General features: G+C 38.3%; 1 protein-coding gene across 1 annotated transcript in view; it reads left to right on the top strand.

Annotated features, from left to right (window-relative positions):
- Positions 1-23,654, top strand: part of ZNF407 (zinc finger protein 407) — a 314,312-nt gene that overhangs the window by 192,190 nt on the left and 98,468 nt on the right. The window contains exon 7 of the mRNA XM_014938760.1: positions 21,257-21,435. Coding sequence (XP_014794246.1) covers positions 21,257-21,435 — 179 coding nt within the window. The remainder of the gene's footprint in view (positions 1-21,256; positions 21,436-23,654) is intronic.

Raw genomic sequence — 23,654 nt, 5'->3', positions numbered from 1 at the left:
TGGTGTGATCACCAGCAGGAGTTGAGGATATCCAGTGCCTTGTGCTAGCAGAGTTATAAACAAATGAAAATAGAAGTTCAGAGAGAAATTCTGTCAGTGCATGGGCATAGTTCCCAGATGCAAACTCCTCAGAATATTATTCAACCCTCAGTTTTTGATAAACATTCAGATAAAATACCTGGTAATATTTCTATTAATCTGGAATAAAATACGCTGTAGCATTTAAGTCTAAAAAAGAAAAATAACCTGAAATAAAATTCAGATGTAACTGCAAAAACACTTGAATTATATTCTAGGGACTACATCACATACAAAACAATGGTTAGTATTATTCCATTTGTGATGTTTCTGTTCCTTAATAAAACTTCTTATATTCACCTAAGTTGTAACAAATAGTTCATATGGTAAACTCAGAATAAAGACATGCAGTGTGATAGTGCAAAATACAGATCAGCCATCATGCTAACCAAGAGACGTGACTTCAGATGTGGTTCCTAACATTCTGAAACTTGTAGAAGCTGGGAGCACACAAATAATGATATGGCCCTCGCTGGGAGCTGTGTCTGCTGTCTGCACTGACCGAGAAATCCTGTCTCTGCAAATTTGGAGAATCATGTTGGCAGCAGCATACAAAAGAATTTAAACTCCCTCTTTTGCAGCTCTACCTGTCCTCCCTGCCAGATGCCAATGTCACTGCATGGAGTGCTTAAGAGAATGTATGCTTATTAGAAAACACAATTGTTTCTTAAAAAAAGACGTATATGTACATGCACACACAAATATATTGGTGTAATAGACTTGATGACTATGGTCCACAATGAAATTGCCCTGTTAAGAGGCTTTTGCACAGCATGCGATAGTATAGTAACTTTGCAAAGTCCTTTGCTTTCTGTATTTTTAATTAATAACATAGTAAATGCACTCTACTTGGTAGAAGGGTAATACAGATTTTTATTTATTTTAATGAATAATACTTAACTGCTTAAGATATGGAAATCCATGAATAATTCCGTGAGCATTGGTAACTCAAGCTTCTTTTGTTGTTTTTTTTTCTTATTTCTATATATTTATTTATTCATTCATGTTTTCGAGTTCTTTTCCTGTGGCCACTTCAAGTAAGAGGAATTAAAAATTGCCTTTTTAATTCAATGAATCTGTGATTCTCATGCTAAGACTGAACCACCAGACTTAAGGCTTTAAGGACCTGACCAGGTATCTTTAAACCAGTGATGCAATTGTAAGCATTGATAATACTATTGTAGCTTCATTTTGGATTGAGTTGTTTAAAAAACAACTTTTAAGTGATGTATTTAAGCCTAAATGACATTTGAAGTTACTCAGGGGTGACCACTGAATTTAATGCTTCTGAGACATGCAGCCATTTTGATATCAATGTAAAAATTCCTCTATAGTTTTATCTTTTGGCAGCTTCTCTCTGTTGCAGCCTGTTGTGGTCGTAGCTCAGCACTCCATCAGTTTGCTCACATTTTAAGTCCTGCAAAAATGTTCCCAGGTTCCTGATTTCTTTCAGTTAGATACTGTCTCCCCCTTGCTGTTCAATTTGGGCTTTGTGCCTAAACTTTTCTTATGCAGCCTCTCCCCCACTGTACTGATGCTCTTTTATCTTTTTTTTTTTTTTTTTTTTTTTTTTTTTTTATTTTATAATGCAAAAGTCATAAGGAGTTCTGAAAATAGAGATCTGGTCAACAGTGTGGTTTTTTTGTTGGGATTCTCCTTGTGTGCCCAACTGAGATGCAATAAGGCATCTCCTACAGGTCGGGGGAGCTGATGGGAGCTTCCACTCTTTTAAGTGCCCTGCTCTGTTCCACCAGTGTCTCTGCCCTACAGGTTTCTCTGTCTTGGTGTAGCGTTCCAGCACAAGCAAAGCACAGCTTTTTTTTTTTTTTTTTTTTTTTTTTTTTTTTTTTTTGGAATCAGAGTCCAACACAACCTCAAATCTGAAGTATTTAGTGTTTAGGAAATATTCGTAAGACCACTTCATGCAATGGGCAGATTAATGTAACTAATGTCTTCTGTTATCACATTTTATCTTCTCCTTGTCTTCACACTTCTTTCTTTTTCTCTATCACATACAGTCATCGCTGTCTTATCTATTCCTCTTCCTTAAAGAGCATAAATATGTTATAATAAATATACCTATGTTTATATTTAATGTATAGTTAATTAACACTTATAAATCTGTAAGGCCAGCATATATTTCTAACTAAAATAATCTTAAGTAGGTTGTATTTTGATAGTAAATAAAATTTTAGTACTAACCTCAAGATGAATGGCAAGGCCATGGTCTTAATATAGTTTTTAGTAACAAAAAAGACTTGTAATTTCCTGTTCTTACAGTGCTTCTGATAAAAATGTACAGTGAAGATCTTTTATGTCTACAAATAAACTTTCATTTGTTGGAATAATTTGATCTAAAAATAATCATTGGCATCAGAGCTTAATTAATGTGACCCTTTTAGGTAAAAAGTAGTTTTAAAAAAGGCTGCTAAAGCAATTACATATATTTTCTTTGCTCTTGCCTGTTAATACAGAATAAAAAATAAACTTGTTTGTTTCTTTTACCATTCCTTAGTCCCCAATCCAGTCATCATAAAATGGCCAAAGCTATTTTTTGGGGTGAAATTCTTATCGCTAACTACCTGGCTGGTAGGTAGCCATCTGAAAGTATTTTCATAGGCCTTAAGATGAAATTAATAGACATTAGTTGTTATTATTATATAACTATTTTGTTATGTATGGTTTATACTCCAGGCAATATGGCTACTACCACATAAAAAAGTTGCTGTATTAATGCTGTCTTTGTGACAATCTTCCCTCTTCTTCCTTCATATGTGACATACAAAACGGGTTAAAATGTTGGGAAGTGACAGAAAGCAAATTCAGTTCAGAAGCAGTTCCAGAAGGTGGTGTAGCCTAGTGCAAGGGGGAGAAAGGGAAAGGGTTTTTTTCCCTTTAAAGGCTGATGAAAATGAAAGAATTGTTGAAGAGAGAGAAAAGGAAGGAAAGAAAAGGAAAAAACTGAGCTTCTCTGTTTGAGAAAAACTTGCTACTTAGATACTTCTAATGCATTTGAATTGGTGAGCAATTTTCCAAATAAATATGGCTTTGTTAGAAACTCCTGATTTATTGAATCTAAATAAAGTCGCATGCTCATTCCAGCAGAGTTGCCCTTGTCTCTGTGACAGCTTCTGCCCAACCTCCCCTGGAGCAGTACGTTGGGTCACTTGGGGAGCACAGGTAAAGGGAAAAAGCGGGAGGAGGGAAAGCCACTGCCTGCATCACAAGGCTCCCTGCTTTAAAAGTGGAAGTCACCAGGTCTGCACCTTTGCAGTGTGGCTGGAGGGTGTTTTCCGGGGGCCTCAATTCAATATGGTGGGACTAAGGCTCTGGGGCAAAGTTGGCACCTGGGGTTTGAGATACTGGTGCTCCTGGCCATCCTCTCCCCAATGTGGTGGGGAGCCCCTAGAGACTTAAAGCCCATCTCTGAGGTCTTCAGCTCTCTAGACAATCTGCTTTGGAGACAGAGGCATCAGAGATTTGGTATGTTGCTTCACAGCCCATGGGTTCAAAGCTGCTGCTTAGATTTGGCCAGTAAAAGCCTTGGCAGGACCAAGGCGGGCTTGTGTCAAGGTTTGCGTGTGCCTCGCAGCTCTCCATACCATCAGTTGCTTTCTCTTTCCTGAGCTGCTGGGAGAAGATGGTGCATTCCCCATAGGAAAATGTGGCGTAGGGAGGACAGTTCACTCGGCATACAACAGCTCGCCTTCCCTTAAACCACTTTGCAGACTCTGTTGTATGATACTCCATCCTCACACGTCATGGATAAGGGGTGTATTTCACTTGAGGCTTTACTTACAAAGGGACAGTCTGGAGAGGAGCCTATTGTCCAAGTAGCGTACTAAGTTGTGTGTTACAACAATTTTGTTCCTGATTGGGATGGTCTTTGTAGTTTTGCTAGGCCTGTTTGTGTAGGTCTGAATAGCAGGTGTAGATCCTGCTGAGACTTCTTAGGGAATTGCTTTATAAAAGCCAGGCCATTAAAGCCCTCAGTTTTGTAATTGCAAGTGATGGAGTGCTGTTCTGGTCTTACCATTGTGTGTTTGTGTTTTGTTTTTTTCTGAAAATAACTTAAACAAAATCTCAAAGATGTTTACATATGCCAGGTGGTGGTAAGTTAGCATTTTAGTTTCTAGTTTTATTTCTGTCTATTAAAAAGGTAAAAGTGGTGGTAGTAGCATTCATTGAATTTGTTTATTATATTAGGTTTGTTTGTTTAGCTTTTGTCTTCAACCTGTTGCATGCTACATGTACCTGAATTGCAACATTTCTGTTGAAATTTTGCATGCACAGTCTATAGGACGAACGATACTGAAAATCATTTTGAAGTTGTATAAGAATTTTTATTATCGAAATGAATCCTTCAGTTCTGGTGTTTTTTTCATTCATTCATACATCTTTTTGTTAACTAGCTATTGGTAAAATACGCAGAACCAATTCCATTGGCAAGGTTTGGAGATACCTGCTATGGGTATTTTAACATATAAAAAGCCATTAGTAATTTGTTCTCTTCTCAGCAGACAGATGTGTCTTTAGTTCAAAAAGGCAATTTTTATAAATCAGTTGACGAGGATTGATTTTTAGCCTGATGACCCTAACTTATTCTGAGACCTGCACCAGCCTATCTGTCCATCTTCTCTCAGTTTCTTTAATAACTTTTTAAGCTGTTGGCCAGTTTCAGTCAAAACTGACCCCGTAGTAGCTGCTGAGATAATTTAAGCTCCTACAGGTTTCCTGAAAGAGGTGAGGAACAGGCAGGGAAAATTCATCTCTCATGCATTCTTCTCTCTTAAAACCAGCCAGTGTATTGTTCCAAGCTCACCACCCAGCACAGCTGTTTTTTCTTGCCTGATGGGAGTATCTTGAAGCATGTGTTGGGGAGCTGCTGTTACTGCATTGGGAGGTTCAGCGAACAGGAAGGAAACGATGCTTAAGTTGGTACAGTGCTCGTGTATCAATATTTTTGGATCCCAAATTAACTTTTTGTTGCAAGTTTTTAGGACAGGTAATTTTAAAAATTAAAACTTGAAAGGTATTTTTAAGGATAAAGAGAACATGCCAGTTATGCATATTTTGCTTTAGAAAAGAGATTATTTGGAAGAGATTTTTACCCCTGAGACTGAGAGCACTGACATTTCTTATTCAGTCATCAAATAAGAAGAGCTTCCTGTTATATGGAGAGATTTTGCCACAAGTGCTTTCTTTGGCATTTTTTCTGTTCTCTTTAGATCATTTACTGATGAACCATGACATAATACACGGTCTAGGTAGATGTATTTACATGAGGAAAAGAAGCAAAGTTTGAACAAATACTAAGTTCTTTGTACATATTTTTAGTTATACTAAGCACCCACAAGCTCTCATCTCACACGGGGTCCAGGGGCTCTGTACCTATTTGGAATTCAGCCTCTTCATTCAGGTAAGTAAATGTGACTTTCATCACATTTTAATTTGAATTTTAATTACTCAGCCTTTAAGATTTTGATCAGCACTAATAAATTATAGCACAGTCATCTTATACGGTATTTAGCTGATTGATTTTGTATGCTAAAACATAGTCATTTTGAGGAGCAATAAAAATACTTTCAAGTAGAAGAAAGCTTTCAAAGGTAAAGGAATTTGTACCAGATTTGTTGAAGTCTGCATCTGACCAGAGAAGGAAGACCTAAATCTGAGCCCTAAATCTGAGCAAAGCAGGTGGCTACTATCCATTCTGTTAAAATAAATGCAGAAACATCAAGTCAGGCAATCAGCCCAATTAATGAATGCAGCTTTTGGGAACTGCTGTGTGTTGCCTGGTGGTGGTGCAAGAGGTGAGAGATGAGTACACAGCAGTGGGTGATGGTAGCTCTAGTAGTGCTCTAGGTTGCAGAAGTGTATTCTGAAAGGCAAATATAGCATTTGTTTGTTCTAGCTGAGTTCTTGTCCACCTGCATCTGTTTGTGGCTTCCTTCTTTATATTTGGATCTCTTCTCTCAGAACAGTATAATATAACATCAAGAGAATCCTTATTTTCTTTTCCTGCTCTGAAGTGCCCATTTTTAGTTCCAGTTCCCCAGCAGCATGGCAGGAGCACTGTAACAGGAAGGATGATAACTAAGCCCCTCTCCATCTAAGCATCTCCGCTCCATGGCTCAGCTGGGAGTCAGCTCTCACTGCCTGGATAGTGGCTACTTGATGGCGTTGATGCTAAACAAAAATAAAGACAGGGATTAAAGTCTTGGCCCCACTGATGTTAATTACATCACCTCCATGTGCTCAGTGAAGCCACGATTCTCTGTCTATCATGAAGTACTTGCTTCTTAAGAGAGAGATGGAAATGGCAACACCTTTCACGGGACTTTATATCCTCAACTGTAAAAAAGTTAAATAGACAAGTCGATTGTGGGATCAAGTAGCCAGGTACTTCTAGTTGCCGCTCAACTTTGCAGGGAGGACCCTGATCCTCTAAATCATGCCAAAACCCATATAAATCCAAAAGCAGCTACTCCTTTAGGTGTTTCTATTTTTCACTTCCCTCTCTACTGAGTTTGGAAGTTTTTGCACAGCTAAGTGAAATCATTGAGGCATGCTCAGAAGTCTCTGTCCTGGGGAGATGGGTATTTTTGCCTCAAGACTTCTGGCACACCTTTTAGGTGAACAGGCTCCTATTCCTATATTCTTGGGTATGTGTTAGAGGCCTGAAAATTGGAGAAGCTGGGATTAATTTAATTAATAATGACAGTGCTGCCTGCAGCCTGATTCTAGTTATTGTTTAGGATTTTCAGCTGAGAGGGCATAGAATATGGGTTTGGGAGCCTGTTAGTTGGATTTTATAGGAAAGTTATATGGGGAACATAACTGAAAACAGAAGAACACTGTCCATTGGCAGAGTTTCAAGAGAAAGGGTATATGCAGGATGTTTCATACCAACTAACACACTTTCCTGGGACACAGGAGAAATGGATTCAGCCCTCCTCAAATTAAGGGCAGCCCAAAACGCAGGAGTTCTAATTCCTAGAATAGTGCCTTAATTTCTAGAAAGTGAGGGACAGCAGTGTTTCTTTTCCTGAGCAGATAGGAACTCCTGATGTTCTGTAATGGCTACCTACACTTTCTTTAGAAAAAGTAGACATCTAATTTAAGGAATTCTCGAGACCTACATTAGTTCTTTCCTATCTCTATTAATTTTATTGGGAATTCGAGTGGCTAATGAGAAGAGACTAGGTTGCCTTCTAGTACTGCTGTGCCCAACAGTGCACCTAAACGAGACAGAAGCTTATTTCTACCCTGTTTTACTGATACCCTGTCTCCTAAACCTGTCACTACTCTTTTTGTCCTATTTTCCAATTCTTATGCCCTTTTCAGTGTTTAGATCATAATTTTTCTGAGGCCAAGGCTGATTCTGCTGTTGTTTCTCCATGCAGTGAGTGGCGTAACATCGTTCTGTCATGCTACCCTCTAAAGGCATTATGCTGTGCAGTGGGAACATACCAGCTTTCTTGGAGCCAGTTTTTGCATCGTAAACACTGGATTGCATTTCACCATAGGAGTAAAGGAAAGCCTGTACCCTTATGGTGAAACCCCTATTGTTGCCAAGACTATGATACTGTTTAATGGCTAAAACCTCAAAGAACATTAAACAGCTGGGAGCCTGCACTGAGTTGAAGTGCAATGTCAGTGCCTAATTCCCGTAGTCTCCTTAGAAAATCTTGTCTCTCATTTCTAGAACTAGTAATCCAATACCTTTCATTAGAACTAAATGCGTATAAATAGAATTTTTCAAATGCATGTGCAGTCAGTCTTAAGTATCATCAGGATCAGCCTTTGCTGTTTTAGTCTGGTTTTCTTTTTAAACCTGACCTTCAAATATGTGCCTCTCTAAATACATTTTTGAGTGCATTTTTTGTTGGGTTTTTTTGGGGTTTTTTTTTGTTTTTTTCTGAGATCATGTCATTGTTATATATCTGAAGAAAGGGTAGTACTGAAAGCAATGCATCTTGGGATGCAAGTGGAACTATTTAGACTCTTCTCTTTAAAGCATAGCTTCTTGATCTATAACCATCCAGTATTTAGAAAGAAATGATATCAGGATATTATGAGCTATGTTCCTCTGCTGTTCTGTAAACTCTTGGAAATAGCCCTGGAACATATGGACTACTTCCATCCCAGCAGCAAAAGAAATCTTTAAATGCCTGATAACAAAAAGGAAAAAAACTACATATATGTGTAGTTTTCTTCCTAAATTTCTGTTATTTACAAAATTTATGTTTACTTTTTTTGGAAATACTTTGGTTATTTATAATACTTACACAGTAAAGTCTTGTAGCCTTTCAAGAGGTATGTGGATTAATGACTTCTCAAAGAATTGTTTTACAAGAGTACTGTGGTATTTTTAGAATGAGTGTTTAGTTAAAGTAGTCACTAAGGGCATGTTATTCACATAGGCATCTGTTATAAGAAACCCATGTATTTTTTATTATCTATGCATTCTGACTTGATTCAGTAAAGTACCTTTGTATACGTATATATAACATTAAGCCTATGAATAGGTCCAGTTGTTCTAAAGTTAGTTGTGTTCCCTAGAATAACGTACGGAATTAGCCCTTTAAGGACTGTATTACTATGATGCAAAATAGATTCAAAGGAATCGTTTATATAAAAGGTGAGGAGTGCAGGGTGTTATTTTGGTGAGGGTTTTTTTTTTTTTTTTAGTTTAAGAGTGGAATATATGTTTTCTTTAGCTGTAAAAGCACAATCAAGGCAACATGATAAGTGAGTCAGTGTTGTAAAAGTAAAACTAATTTTGCCTTCACTCACATGAGCTATAGAAGGAGGAAGCTTTATTGTCCCTGGGAAGGTGATAAGGCAGAGTAATTGTATATTATACTGTCCTGGAACATCTGCCTGAAGACTGTTGGAGCAATTCATCTATCATGGACGATACAGCATGTTTTGTCTTTCTGCTTTAACCCATCCCCACTGCTGGCCTGCACGAAGGTTTTGATAGGGACTGTGCCTGGGCTGGGGCTCACATTAATCAGTCCCCTTGTTCAACACTCCAGCTGACATAATTACAACCTGCGCACAGCAGTTATTCAAGTCGAGTCCTTGTCACTCGTGGTGCGAAACTACACAGCTCAGATCCCGAAGGAGATTGCCTTATCACACAGAACAAGGGCTCACAGGAGTTGAAGAGAATAGAAATGGGAAAATGTCTTCCGGGAGTACTATATATTCCTTTAAAATAAGACATTTGAGAGACTTACAAGGGACAAAGAGAAGCATTGTGCAAGGTCTGAAATGAACAGGTTATTATTTTTAAAAGGATTACACAGGCCATTTTTGTGAAATGGACATGGATTATTAAATAAATTCAGTGGTCTCTCTCTCTCTTATCATTCAGTGACTCTGCCCTATTAGTTTTCTTCAGAAGTGATAAAATAGTTTTTGACTTGTATAAGCTTTAAGTATCTCTCAGTAGAAATCATCAGAACACAACTAATAAAAGTGCACATATTATACCAGTAAAATTGGCACACACATAAGGGAAGATCCACGAGGATCAGAGTTAAGGGTGAAGGAAGAAGCATGCAAAAGGGCTTTCAAAGATGAGCAAGTTCATTAGTTTCTGCTGTAGTGTGATACAGGAATGTGAAAGATGAAGCCAAAGAACAAGTTTCATATTTTACCTTTTTTGCCTCTTTCCATGTTAACCCTCTGTGGGGAAAAAAAGGCAACTCCATAATACCATCTATACTAAATGAAAGAAGTTTATTTTCATGCAATATGATGACGTTTAATTTCATCTTTGTGTTTTGTTTTTTTTCTTTAAGACAGAACCTTTGCATACCTGATCATAGGATAACTTATTTGGTGTTGGTCTATAAAATTCCTCAGGATGACAGAATTTCATTGGCATTCAGAAAGCTTTTCCTTGGTGTTTAATTTTTTTTTCGTCTTGGGTACTAGATCAGCTTTTTGAAGCAATAGCATTCAGGCGTTTCCTGTTCTTCTCAATCAATAGTTTACAGTGTTGCCCTGATTTCTCATCTAGTTAAAATACTGTGTCTAATATTTAGAGATAATTGTGTATAGTTGAAAGAACAGCAATAATTTATCTGTTCTGGGTGGTCCAGTGCTAAGCTAATACTTTTACAAGGTGGTTTTTCTGAGACTTTGAATAGTCTGCAGTAGAAGTGCAGAAACTTATACATTTTACTCTGCATATATGCACTAGGTATGCTAAGTCAGGTACGTAAATCAGTGCTTTCATTCAACAGTATTCCATTTCAGTATCTTTTGGTGAAGTACACATCACATTCAACTTGATGTGTAGGTCTACTATGAAAACCCGGCTACAGGAAAAAAACCCTGCAGTTTCTTACTGAGCAGCAGGGCGTCCTTGTAGGCAAATGTACTCTTGTTGGAACAAAAATTAAGTTCTGCTTGCTCCCTACTCTTAAAACCAGTTTTCCTGGGGTGAATGATGACTGTGAAGTAAGCTCAAAGTACAGAGCCAAATGCTGCATTTACTTATATTTGTGCAGACAATGGCATTATGAGGACATAATCTGAAGAGAATGATGTTTCTCCAATATATACTTTCAAGGCAGATTTTAGATCAAATAATCAATCATACCTCCAACTAAAGAACCAAATTTGACTTTCAGAACCTAAGATAGTTTTGCAGTATTGACAGCCAGGAAGAATACATTTTAATTTGCAGACTGAACAAATTTCCATGACATCATGGAAAGACAATAAATGTCTGACCTCACAATGACATTTTTCAGACTTAAACTGTACTTCTTGTATGCTTTGAGCCCGGAAAAAGCCTAAAGCTCAGCTGGCCTGACCTTCCACATAAAACAAACTGGTTGGTTTTTGTTTTTTTTTTCAGTTTGCTCTGTACTGAGCCTCTTGCGTTTGACTAAATTTTATCATCTAGAAAGACATTCAGGTTTTATCTGAAAACATCCGAAGTTGGAGAACCCATTCCTCTTGTGTGAAAGGTTAATTGCTCTAGGTGTTGAAGAAATTGTGCTTTTTTTCTCATTTGAATTTGACTGCAACTTATAATCATTGGGTTTGGTTTTGTTACAGGTTTTCTCTAAGTTAAGGTGTCCATTAATCACACATTTATTACCAGTTACTCACACCCCAAGCTTAAATGTAGTAAGCCAAACAGAGGTTTTTTTTAATTAAATGCTTGGGATTTCTTCCCCGAACTTATATTGCAGCCCCCCTACCCTGAATTTATATTTATGTTTATAATAGTTTTTGGCTGGTGGTTTCCTTTTTAAAATGTAGGGAATAATCTGGGAAGTAGATATTCTAGAATTAGTTTCTCCAGTGCCATAAAAAAACCCCACTACATCCTTACATTTGCTTGCTACTTCTTTGCTTATACATCTAAAGATGACACGGGACCTTTCTGCTTATAGCGTCCACTGGAAGCTCACATTAAACTGCTGGTCCACTAATCCCTGAATCATTTTCGGTGTCACAGCTTTTCACAGCGCTCTCGCATTGTCTAAGTTACTCGCATGCGTTGTGCAAAGGTGGGAGACCTAACGTATAGGTGTACGTGTACGTGTTTTGATTGAACAGGCCTGGCTTGTGGAACCGCTCTGTATGACTGCAGTGTCATCGGTATTAATCACGCTACCAATTACAGTGTCATCTGCGAGTTTTATTAGCAGGGATTTTATATATACTTTTGGCATGCATAACAAAAGGGAATCTTTCAGACAATTAATGCTTATTCCATTGATAAATTGGAACATTTGAAAGGAGGAAGAAAATGAAGATCTCTTTTTGCATGGGGGGGTTGGGGCTGGGATAGGGCAAGAAGAGGCAATGTATTAGCATTAAAAAAACCTACTTTGAGAAGAGATCGTACAGACCACAGTGCCCTGGGTATGAGTCCAGGCTGCAAAGCAACAGGATCTGCCCTCTAGGGAGCTGTGTTGTCACTAAAATGGCTGAAGGAACTGACACAAAGGCCAGTTGGAAGAAGTGCCATCTGCATCTGAGATTGACAGGCAGCCTTTAGGGTCCGTTGCTATCATTTCTGACTCCAGCAACATTACGAGTCCAGTTTCATCTCGTGCAGCCTATAGACTCCACACCCTTTCCTAGACTCCATCTGCACTTTTATATTTGTGAAAATACTTTACGTGTTCCTAAGGATATACAAACAGACTCTACAGGATTGTTCAGTTACTTTATGTGGTCATTAAAAGAAGTACAATAGGGAAAAAAAATTGATGTTGAAAGGAAAAGTGTGTCTTCAATTAAATTCATCCTAGCTTCTTTTAAAAATGGATGCTTTCCATGGCCTCATTTCAGCAAGGTATTTGATCATGTACATAAATTTAAGCTTGTGAGTCATTCTTTTGAAGTCAATGGGGCTGCTTGTACTCAAGCTGCACAAGTGCGTAAGTACCTTGCTAAATCAGGGCCTATGGCACTTAAAGCCCGGTCTCTGTCCTTACACCACTGCAGAGATGCCGCTTCTCTCACCAACTTCTCTTTTATGCCATCTGCTCCAACAAGAAAGGGAAGGGGGGAGGGAGGAAGCCCATGAACAATGGAGTGATTATTCTCAGTTACTGTGAAATAGATGAACTCCACCTGCTATTTCTGCCACTTAAACCTTGGCTGACACGGTGCAGCAGCGCGCTCTGCACAGCAGACCTCTGCATCCCTCACGCGCCGCAGGCAGGCGCATCCAGAGAGCCCTTGAGCCAGGCCATTACAGAGCCCGCCCTGCCTGCAGCCAAGCAGAAGCCAGGAGTCCTTGCAAACGTTATGGCGAGTTTTCAGCAGCAGATCAGTCCTGTGAAAAAGCCGCTTCTTTTTGGTTTTGCTTTTTTTGGTTGTTGTTACTCTCCAGTCAGTAGAAGGAGACACTGCGGCTCTCTCCAAAGAGCTACTCAGCAGGCTCAGGAGCTGAGCAGCCCAGCTTTGCACCTCCAGGGGCACTGGGGATCACAGCACGGGTCAAGAGCTGAGGCACGTCTCCCTGCCTTTCTGCACCCTTTCCACCTGCTCCTCCCAAGTCTAGTAATAGTTTTCCAGGTTTCTAATAGGTTCCTCTTTATTTCTTTCTCTTCCTGTAGAAAGCAGAATTAATGGAAGCATTTAAGGCAGGAAGCCATTATTTCCTTGGAATGAGAGATGTTTTCTGCAAAAAAACAGGTTTTCTTTATGTTGTGAAGTGAGTTGTGAGCTAAACATTTTTATTTTTTTTTTTGAGAAAAACATTCTGACTAAAAATTCATTAGTAGATATAGATGCACTGGTTTTATACTTCAGTGGTTGTTCATTGTGCGGGGTTGTAACTGGCTTTACAGATTCCTCAGAGGTAAACAAGACTAGAGTACATCACTTCTTATTTCCCTTCAGAATTTACAATTATCCTGAATTTGCCTTTAAAAGCATGCATTTTGGCTATCGTAATCAACTCCTTGTATCACATGTATTTGTAATGATCAATTATTTGAAACTGGGAATTTTTATTCCAATACATTGTAAATATAATGGTAGATCTGTGGCCAGATTACAATTTGGACATGCTGGTCTGCTGAATGGAGCTGAGACACAAGCAGTAATTATCAATCTTCCATCATTTTCAGTGCTGACGCACAAGTTTTTGCTGCTTCCCTACAGGGCTCTGCTACTTTTTAGCAGCCAGCATTGGACATCTGTCACACATACTGTATGTCATAACAAATAGATCATTACAGAAAAAAATGCAAAGCTATAAATGTAGAAAAGCAGAAAACATTACGATTATTATCCCTGGCTGTTACTATAATACTGTCAGAATAAATCCCAAATACATTTTTATTATTTTCTTTGTGAAACTGACTGTATCATAAAATCTCATTAAAACATGTAAATGTAGTGTACAGTCTTTTATGGGCTACTTCATATTTTCTGAGTGGCAATACATGGCAGTACATGTAAAACGTGGCAATACATGTGGCCACCAGATTGTAGGGCATGCGTTTTTATGCCTTTGTGGATGTGTATTTCAGTCATCTTAGCTTGGTATGGTTGGAAAGCGTCAGCTGTGGGCAAATGTTCACTGCAGAAGCAGCAACAGTGATAAAGACGCTGCTGTCCCCCAGCAGTTCATTGCCACTGTCCACCAGAGGTCTTTATGAAGAGCATGGAGAGATGTTTGCCAGCAGTGACATAGCAGAACTGAGCTGGCACGGGGTACATTGTGGTTGATCTCCTGAGTTCCCATGGAGCTGTATGCTGCTAATTCTGGCAATACTATCGTAAGTCGTTTGATAATTGAGGTTGGTTGCAGGCCGCTAGCACTTGTATTCATGTGATTGTTCCCCCAGTGATTTTAAACCTAAATAAAAGGTAGGATTTTTAGTTTTAAAGGAAAGGAGCAAGGAAAAGGTAACCCAGGTGAATGCTAGTAATAAGAAGACTGAGAAAATATACTACATTTATTGTATATATATGCACATATATATGTTATACATTTATATTAATGTATAATAATAATTACAGTTTTATAATATTAGTTTCAACATGTTTCAGAATGTATTTTTGGCCATGATATTTTTCTAATTTTTATTATTTCTGTGCAGTACTGTATTGACCTGTAGCATTGAGGAGGTAAGCCAATACTTTGTTTGAGACTTGTGGTCTGAACTGAGTGCTAGTGATGTATGCAGATTGTGTATAATGTTGTAGCTAGTTTGAGTTAATTTTCTTTTACAAACAGTATGTAGATAAATCTTGAGTATGCTGGGAAGAATTTTTCATTGGTTTGTCTGGGTTTTTGTTTAGTAGAAGTTAGGCAGAGTGATTGTCATTGTGAAGGTTTTGATTGAATAAGCCTGTTTGTATAATGTAATTACTACAGATTGAGGTATTTGTTTCTTTCCTGTCAAGAAAATATTGCCCATTAGGTTGTTTACCGTCACTCTACTGAATGCTAGTTTTCATACAATGTAAGTAAGTTTAATGCAAGTAAGAAATAAAGGCAGGCTAAAAGCATTGTATTTTGGGAAACAGTAACACTGACAAAACGTGAAAGACAAAACCCTGCATTTAAGTGAGTGAAGAGGAGCTCTCAGTGCTTTGAGGAGTATCCAGGAGCTCTCAGAACTCCTGGCTGGAACTGGAGAACGCTGAGCACAGAGAAAGTCCTGGCACCTGTGTATGCAGCACTGGTGTGAAATGCACTCTAGTGTTCAAAGCTTAAAGCAGTGCTTACAATTGAGAAGAGTTAGGAAGAATCTGATGATTTCCCAAAGTGAGATGAAAGGAATTGGGTCTCTGTAGCTCATCCAGCAGAGGTCCAGGTAGCAGAGGATCGTTCAGGTGAGCAAGATATGTTGGAAATGTAACACTGTTAGCTGGATACAGGAGCATAAGAAGTAATTACAGTTTGTAAAAGTGAGAACAATCGACTAGAGTAATTTGCCTATGATTACAATGGATTCCTGATTGTTTTCCATCAGATTTCAGCGTGTGTCTGAAAATCATGGTTTAGTACCAAAAAGAGTTAGGGTTTGAGGAAAGAAACAATGGGCAAACCTTTTATGAACTATCCATCAGGTCAAGTTAAATGTTCTGTATGACTATGCATTTCTAAAAATCTATGGCTCTCCTTTCCTACTGTAATTACATTATTGCAGTTTTGATTTAAAGACAGTTTTCCACCTTAGGTGACATTTTCTGTGAAATAAACACCTGCAAATTTTTGGTGAATAACTGCGGTTAAGAATCTATGGTGAGACATACTGCTTTCATGAGAAGTTTGCTTTCATCATAACTACTTTCTTCCAGAAATAAAAGCATCTGGGGACTTTGCTATTTTTCAATCAAAATACTCCAGTTTCTGTGTACTTCTTTCAGGTTGTATAGCAGGGTATTAACAGTGCAGAAGACCTTCAGAGTGCTCTCCATATGAAAGTGAACTTGATTCATACTGACAAACAGCAGAAAAATAGAAATCCTTTCACTCGGTCAGCTGTATCACTGTGTTTGTTTTTATGTTGTATATAGTGACATCCATGGAGCTGCCATCAGTCCTTTAGGTTATATGCATGTCTCTGCAGAAAGAGGGTGGTTGTACCTAATGTTCTGGAGAAAACCTTTTGAAAAAGGCTTATTTTGTGCAAATAAGAGCCCTACAAGGTGCTAAAATTTTTAAGACTTAGTGGGCTAGATAATTAACATTTTGCCTCATTTGCACCGCCGAAACCTTCCATTTCCATGTCTTGCAGTAAGCATCTTTCTGAAAATGTCAGGCACTGCATAATGGAAGAGTGTTCTAATTTCAGTTCCCTATTAGTAAAACATCTTAATAAAAATAGGTTGCTTCCTGCTATATTTCATTTTGCTGTTGAATACAATGCTAATGGATTCTTATGTAAAAAAACCCTTAGAAAATATAGAAGCATTCCTGTTCTGCACAGTCAAATTTAGAATTAACAGAAGATGCTTTATGAATTTCTCTTACTTCATGATTTTTGTCCAAAATGCCACATAAAAGATGAGAACAGCAAATACCTCTGGTATGGGGGAGCCACTGCTCTGCAGTTAGCTGTGAATTCAGCTGTTTACGGGGGCTGCTTAAACCAGCGCCACTGGCAGGGAGGAGGGCAGAGCATGACCCCTTGCATGCAGCCACCACTGACGCCCCCTCTTTGGGGAAAGGGTGCCAAAAACCCTGCCCTCTTACAGCTTTTCTTGCTCACCGGTGGAACTGGCTGGTTGAGCACTGCAAGATGGGAATGAAGGAAGAGATGGTGGGGGAATAATGACCACTTACTATGGGTGTAATGACCACTTACTATGACCAATTACAACCTTCAGGCTGACCGTTCTGGCACAAACTTCCTCCAAGGCTCATCGTTCCTCCTGTGTTTCCCTGTTGCTGACTTTGAACTCCCAACTCTGCCTCCTGCCAAGTGCATGTCTGTGCTCTGCCATCCCAGCGCCCCAAACAGCATTCCTGTTTTCAGTGGGGTAGACCTAGTTGTGCTGAGGAATCTGTTCAGTGGACCCCATGGCTTACCAATGCAATTGAGCAAATGTCTGCACAGGGGCAGAGTTATACTACTTTTAGGAGCTAGAGGAACAATAGTATTTTCTGGCTTAGGGAGTAAGACAATTATGAGAATTTATGCTCTGTGCACTAGGAGCAGATATTTTCCCTCTGTCCTGTAGGCCAGGTGCTCTGTTTCTTGCTCTTAGCACAATGCCTTATTTTTTGGTAACAGAACTGATCTATGTAAGAATAGCAGAGAGGCAATGGGAGAGGGAAGACAAAGTAAACAAAGCCCACAGCTTCTCACACTGACAAAATGTCTGGGCATTTTATGCTATTCCTAACCTTCTGCTTTATTCAACCCTTCTAGCAAAGTAATCATTGCTGCTAAGAAGCAGATGAGTGTGTGAAGGGTTGTGGAACATGGCATTGGGCTTCCTTGTCACTCTGCTGATGATGCCTGTGCAAGCACAGTCACCACTGAAAACTTGAATAAACTGTTTTGTTCTCTTCCTTGGAATAGTAAAGTTTGCTTTAGGCCTCACTGTGGAGAAGCTTTGAGACTCGTTTTGGTAGGGTGCCAGGAAATGGCACATCAGGAAATGCTTTTCCACTGTGAAGGTGTCTGAGCACTGGAACAGGTTGCCCTGCAAGGTTGTGGAATTTCCATGCTTGGACATACTCAAAAGCTGTGTGGACATGGACCTGGGCAATTGGCTTTAAGTGGCCTTGCTTGAGCAGGGCAGGGAGGTTGGACCAGATGCTTACCAGAGTTCCCTTCAAACTTCAACCATTTTGTGACTAAAGTATGGTTTTACAACTGACAAGTCATTTCCAGTTTATGTTATTTGATTATGCAGCAACCTTTAATTTATTGAAAGCAGCAAAAGACAGGTATAACTGGTGGGCAGGAATGGACTTCTAATGGCAACATGAAATGTGCAGTCAGAACAGCAATGTGAACTCATCACTGTACAATGAACATTAGAGATAAAAGCCCTTTTTTATCTTCAGCCAAAAGAGGTTTCCTTCTCATCTTAAGCAGTAGCTGCATTTCTCAGGAGAAACTTGCCATCCATTTCCCTTACTTCACAGCATTGTCCTTTACAGAGAAGTGGGAGCTCTTCCACGTGTGTGCAGAGGAAAGTGGGCCTACGCCCTTCCCAATGTACCAGTCTTTGATGGAGGAAGCCATACAGGCTTTGATTTTCAAAATGGTTCATAAGGACGAAAGCATGCTTACATTAAGGAATATTAATTTAACTGAAAACCTCTGGTTTATCCTTACTGGAACACAGGCTAGCCTCTTGAAAGCTGCAGTTGTTTGTTTGTGGCTGTAATTCAGAGTGGAACTCAAAAAACAGAAAGACCTTATTCAAACAATTTCTTTTGGACTAGGCTTTACATTGCCAAATTTCAGAACAAAGGCAATCTTTATCTCAAAGTTTATAAACTCCTGGAAGTGAAATTTATAATACAAAGCCTGTCAAATGCTTAACTATCATCACTATTGCAACACTATAATGTTTTAGTTAGATGTTTATCATGGCATAGCTTTAATGAAAATACAGTGCTGTTTAAAATCACAGACCTCTGTGTTTAGTCCTATGAGATGAAGTGATGTAAGTACACACATACACAGAGTTTTGGTGGTGGAGGGGTTGTGTCAGACATATAATAACATACTTGTACAGTACTCAGGAGAAGACTCCTAATAAAACAGACAGTCAAAGCACACTGAATAATTAAAAAAACATTTTATATGCAATACATTTTTGTCATGTCATATTTAAAGGTATTACTTGGCTTCAAAAGTGCTTGGATTTGCCAGTTGTTACCTTTATGGTTTATGTTATATTGCAATTGCTGCATTGCAACCTTATACGAGAGACCATTTGTAATGCCTTGTGATCTCATATTCCCTATTTCTGATTAAGCCTTTCTGGCCTCATCACATGGAAAAATATGTATTTTTTTAAAATTTTTATTTCCCATGATGAATATATCAGTATGTTGGCATGTTTAGTCACAGATTTTTACTGATGACTGAATAAATGAGACTTCGGGATTGCTCTGTTTAAAGTGGTTGGAGCAAATTCACAAATCAAAGGAGATAGAACTGGCCTTTTATGACTTAACAGGCTGGGTTTTCTTCACAACTCTTACATAGTTTTCCACAGATCCTTTATGTATTTCACAGAAATATTTCAAAGTAAAAAGTTTTATATCTTTCCTTAACATAGTATGAGAACTGAGCTAAAAGGACACAGATATTTTATTTCAGATTTGTATGCTCTGCTTTAATCCATTGCCCTTTAAAGTATAACCCATGATAGAAGGTTACCAGATTGTCTCTTGCTTTCATTGCAGTGTACACTATCTTTTTTTTTTATTTAATAAAATATATCTTTCATTTTAACAACATTTATGAGCATTGTAATTTTTTTAAGGGTGAATCCTGAAAGATGCTGAGGACCAATATTGCCTGTATTTTTCAGTGAACATAAGTGTCTTCTCTGACATTCTCAGGAGTCTGATCATTATACTGGTATATAGCAGATGGACATGACAGAGGGTGAGCTTTGGCAGCACCGTAAGGCAGATACCAGCTTTACTATGACCATCTCCAAGGGAGAGACAAGCACTCCAACAGAACTTCAAGCTGCTACTTCCAGTTTATTTTGAGGGTCCTTTTTTAGGTGCCTGTTACTGTTGTATTTCTAACAGTGACAGGTAAACAATAAGTTGCTCAAAATATTACTGCTGTCTTATTTGAATATTTGTGAAGTTATGTATTTATATAGTTCACTTGAGTGTTTTTACTTTTTTCAGTTAAACTGAATTACTGTTCTTAGTTTGAAAATATTAATGGTGTGCAGTACTTAAAAAGTCTAAAAGAAATTATACACAGGCCATTATTTTGATTTAAGAATAAATATAATGGTTATTTCTGATTGACATAAATGAAGAAGCGGTATCTTTTAAATGACATTTATCACAGAGCTTGAATAAGTAGGAAATTCCAATGAAAAGCACTTTGCACATGGAAGGCAGGGAGGTGATTCAGGCAGCTCGCATGGCTTCGCCAAGGGCAAGTCCTGCCTGACCAACCTAGTGGATTTCTGTGATGGAGTGACTATATCAGTGGACAAGGGAAGAGCTACAGATGTTGTCTATCTGGACTTCTGTAAGGCCTTTGCCACGGTCCCCCGCAACATCCTTCTCTCTAAATTGGAGAGATATGGATTTGATGGGTGAACTGTTCAGTGGATGCGGAATTGGCTGGATGGGTCAGTTGGACGGGGCTCTGAGCTATAGTCGAACGCGTCCCTGCCCATTGCAGGGGGTCGGACTAGATGACCTTTAAAGGTCTCTCCCAACCCAAACTATTCTATGATTCTATAATTTTGGAATGAGACTACAAAATTTTAAAGACTGGAAATTAAAAATTACTGTTATATCGTGGATCACTTTGTGGATAAAAGAAATGTGAGATCTATTTCTATTCACTTTTTTTTTTTTTCAGAAATAACATTACTTTGAAATGCGTAAAACTAATTGTATATGTAGTCTGACTTTTATGCATGAAACCTCCACTGCTTCCACAAAAGCTGTGTTTAAGATATAAATCAGAATCTGTGTGTATTTTCAAAAGGTTTGAACTTGAATAACTCAATTCTTTTTCTAGGAACAGTTCGTAAGGTGGGATGAGAGTTGGTGAAATATCCTTAAAAAAAATCATTCAAGCAGCTCCTATGGAATCTGGGAACTGTGTAGGAAAAGTTCATGTGAGCTCTACTGGGAATATTATAATTATCTGTGCATTTCAGTTTTGCTAAGTCAAAGACTTTTGCTTAATTTCTGTCCCATCACTGAGTATCCTCAAGAAAAATAAAAACTGTAAGACTTTTCCAAATGTGAAAAATTGTTCATTTTAAAATGCTTCTGGTTCACCTATATCAGTCAGTTAACGTGGAAGAGCTTTGGGAGCCTTCGTGCGAAGGACAACACTTATGCCAAACCTAAGAGGATGCAAAAATTGGGAAGAGAGTGAAAAATGAGTAATGACTGCTCATTTTCTGTTGTTAGACTAGGTTCTATTTGAATGACTAGCAGGGAATAAATTGCTATATAACTTATTTATTTTTTTTCATCATTTTTTAGGTCTAACTGTGCTGAAAATATCCGTAAACACATCTTACATACAGGAAAGCATGAAGGAGTAAAAATGTATAACTGTCCTAAATGTGACTATGGGACCAATATCCCTGTGGAGTTTCGTAACCACTTGAAAGAACTACACCCAGACATTGAAAATCCTGATCTGGCGTACTTGCATGCTGGTAAGGTCATTCTTCCCTCTGCTTACAAATTCTTCTCTTTTCTATATAAGCATGCTTAAATGATTGCAATAAAAAGCTAAGCTGTTAAGTTATTATCATTTATTCTGAAGAACATGTTTTTAAAACAGGCTTAGTCCTATTCAAGTTTTCACAAGGGGTGTAGGTTATCCATTTAAGCACAGAAATCCATTCATGTTTCACAAGCAAAGCCTGCAGTTCAATACATAAACAGCAAAGTGCATGCTATTTAGATGCCTCATTTTGAAATCCTGTTGAACTTTCATAGAGAAATATTTTTTTAATATTTATATCAAGTCCCTCTGCTCACCCTCTTCCCCCAAGAACAGAAAAACAAAATTCCTTAAGAAATACAGTAGCAAATTAATGTACCACTTTAAAAATTCTTAGATTTCATTACAAAATAGCAGACATGTTCAACATCAGAAGATAGAACGGCAGAGATCAATCACGTGTGTGTGTTGAGGATTTACATTAGAGAGCACAGCAAACACATGGAAGTCACCAGAGGAATGCGAAACAAAAACATTACTTTGGGATCACGAATCAGAAGAAAAAAGGTTGGGTGTTTCCTGTTGTGGAGCAAGATTTATTTTTTTTAGAGATTCTACAGTTCCCAAAAGAAGGTAGAAGTTTAATAGGGGCATCAGGTTAGGAGAAAAATAATAGTTCAATGGCAAGAGATTAGGAGAAATAATACAAAATTAGGCTGGAGTTTGAATGAAACGTGACCTTAACTCAAGAGAGGCAGATAACTTAGACATCACTGGGCGGGAAGACAAGTCAGAGCAGTGGGAAAAGCGAACAGATGGCGAGAAGAAAGAGTTGGGGAATCCAGAGAAGGAAGAAGCTACATGGGCCAAATTCTCCCTAAAATGGAAATTAACTTGCGTGGGAGTACTACTATTAGTTCTGCTGTGTCAGATTTGAATCTTCTCCTGTAAGGAATCAATCTCATAATTTTTGAGACCCCCTTACCTGTAAAAAAACTCATGACCTAGAGAGCTTTCATTCAGCTCTGCACAGTGTGTACACTCAAGTTATTTTAAAACCTCTCAGTCTTCGCAAAATGACTGCTTGCTTTCCTGACTAGAGGCAGTGTATTATTTGTACCATATATTTCTATTTGCCAAGTATTCCACTTCATTTTGGAACCAATCATCATGTCATGTCAGCATATGGTGGATAATATCTGGATGTGCAAACAAAATGCCAGTTGGCGGAATACCAATTTCAAAATAGGTCAGAAAACTGATCACATTTCACCATAGTTCTCACTAAAGTGAATGAGTATTCAACTCAGAGCTTAAATCCAGACATTGTTGGATTTTTACTACAATAATCCCACTTAATATGAGCAATTGAAATGCTTTCAATAGACAGATATACAGACATAACACAGATAGGTGGAACACTGGTAGAATCATTAATATTTTTCCAAAATTGCAAAATCTGTGTAAGTTTTCACCTTGCTTCTTCATATAGACTATATCAAGGTAAAAGAATTGCTCGCTGCAGCATGCTGTGGTTAAAACTATTCAACTTGCTTGTCTTGGCAACATAGGAAAACTGTCATCAACATGTTGTATGCTAATGATATCTATTTTCTATACATTGATTCTTCCACTGTAGAAATCCCTTTGCACTAAATAGGGTACTGTACAAATATATTAATACTAGGAAGAATTGGTTGTCACCTCATTGTTGCCAGGCTAGCCTAGAATTGGTATACAACAAAAGTGTTGAAATACTGTTTGCATAGTCCCAGCACTCAAAGGGCGATAACTGTGTTTTCCTTTCAGGAAGAAACACTGCTAAAGCAGGACCTAGGTTATAGTTGCGTATTCACATTGGAGTTAAATTCAAGTGAATTTTATTTCTTCTTTTCAATCCATTTCTGACTGCTGGACATCTGTGAGTTAAAGGTTTTAGAAAAGATTTTTAGAGGAATGAGGGGATAACTCCTATGCCCTGGCTAACATCCCTTATCAAAATAAGATTTGTTCTGTGTCTGGTTCACAGTTACTGATTACTTATTGGTTGTTGGCTGCACCCACAGAGAATCTACAACATGACATAGAACCCCTTAGGATGATAGAGTATGAAGGTGCCATAAAAGATCAATTCTTTTAACTTAAACATATTTGTCTGTCTTTTGTGTTCTAATATTGCTTTGTAACAGGAAAGCAGCCCCTTTGCTT

Source organism: Calidris pugnax, unplaced genomic scaffold (assembly GCF_001431845.1).
Source record: "Calidris pugnax isolate Ruff unplaced genomic scaffold, ASM143184v1 scaffold13, whole genome shotgun sequence".
In the NCBI taxonomy this organism is placed as follows: domain Eukaryota; kingdom Metazoa; phylum Chordata; class Aves; order Charadriiformes; family Scolopacidae; genus Calidris; species Calidris pugnax.
Note: the sequence above shows the minus strand (reverse complement) of the source record. Positions and strands in the feature narration are given on the sequence as shown.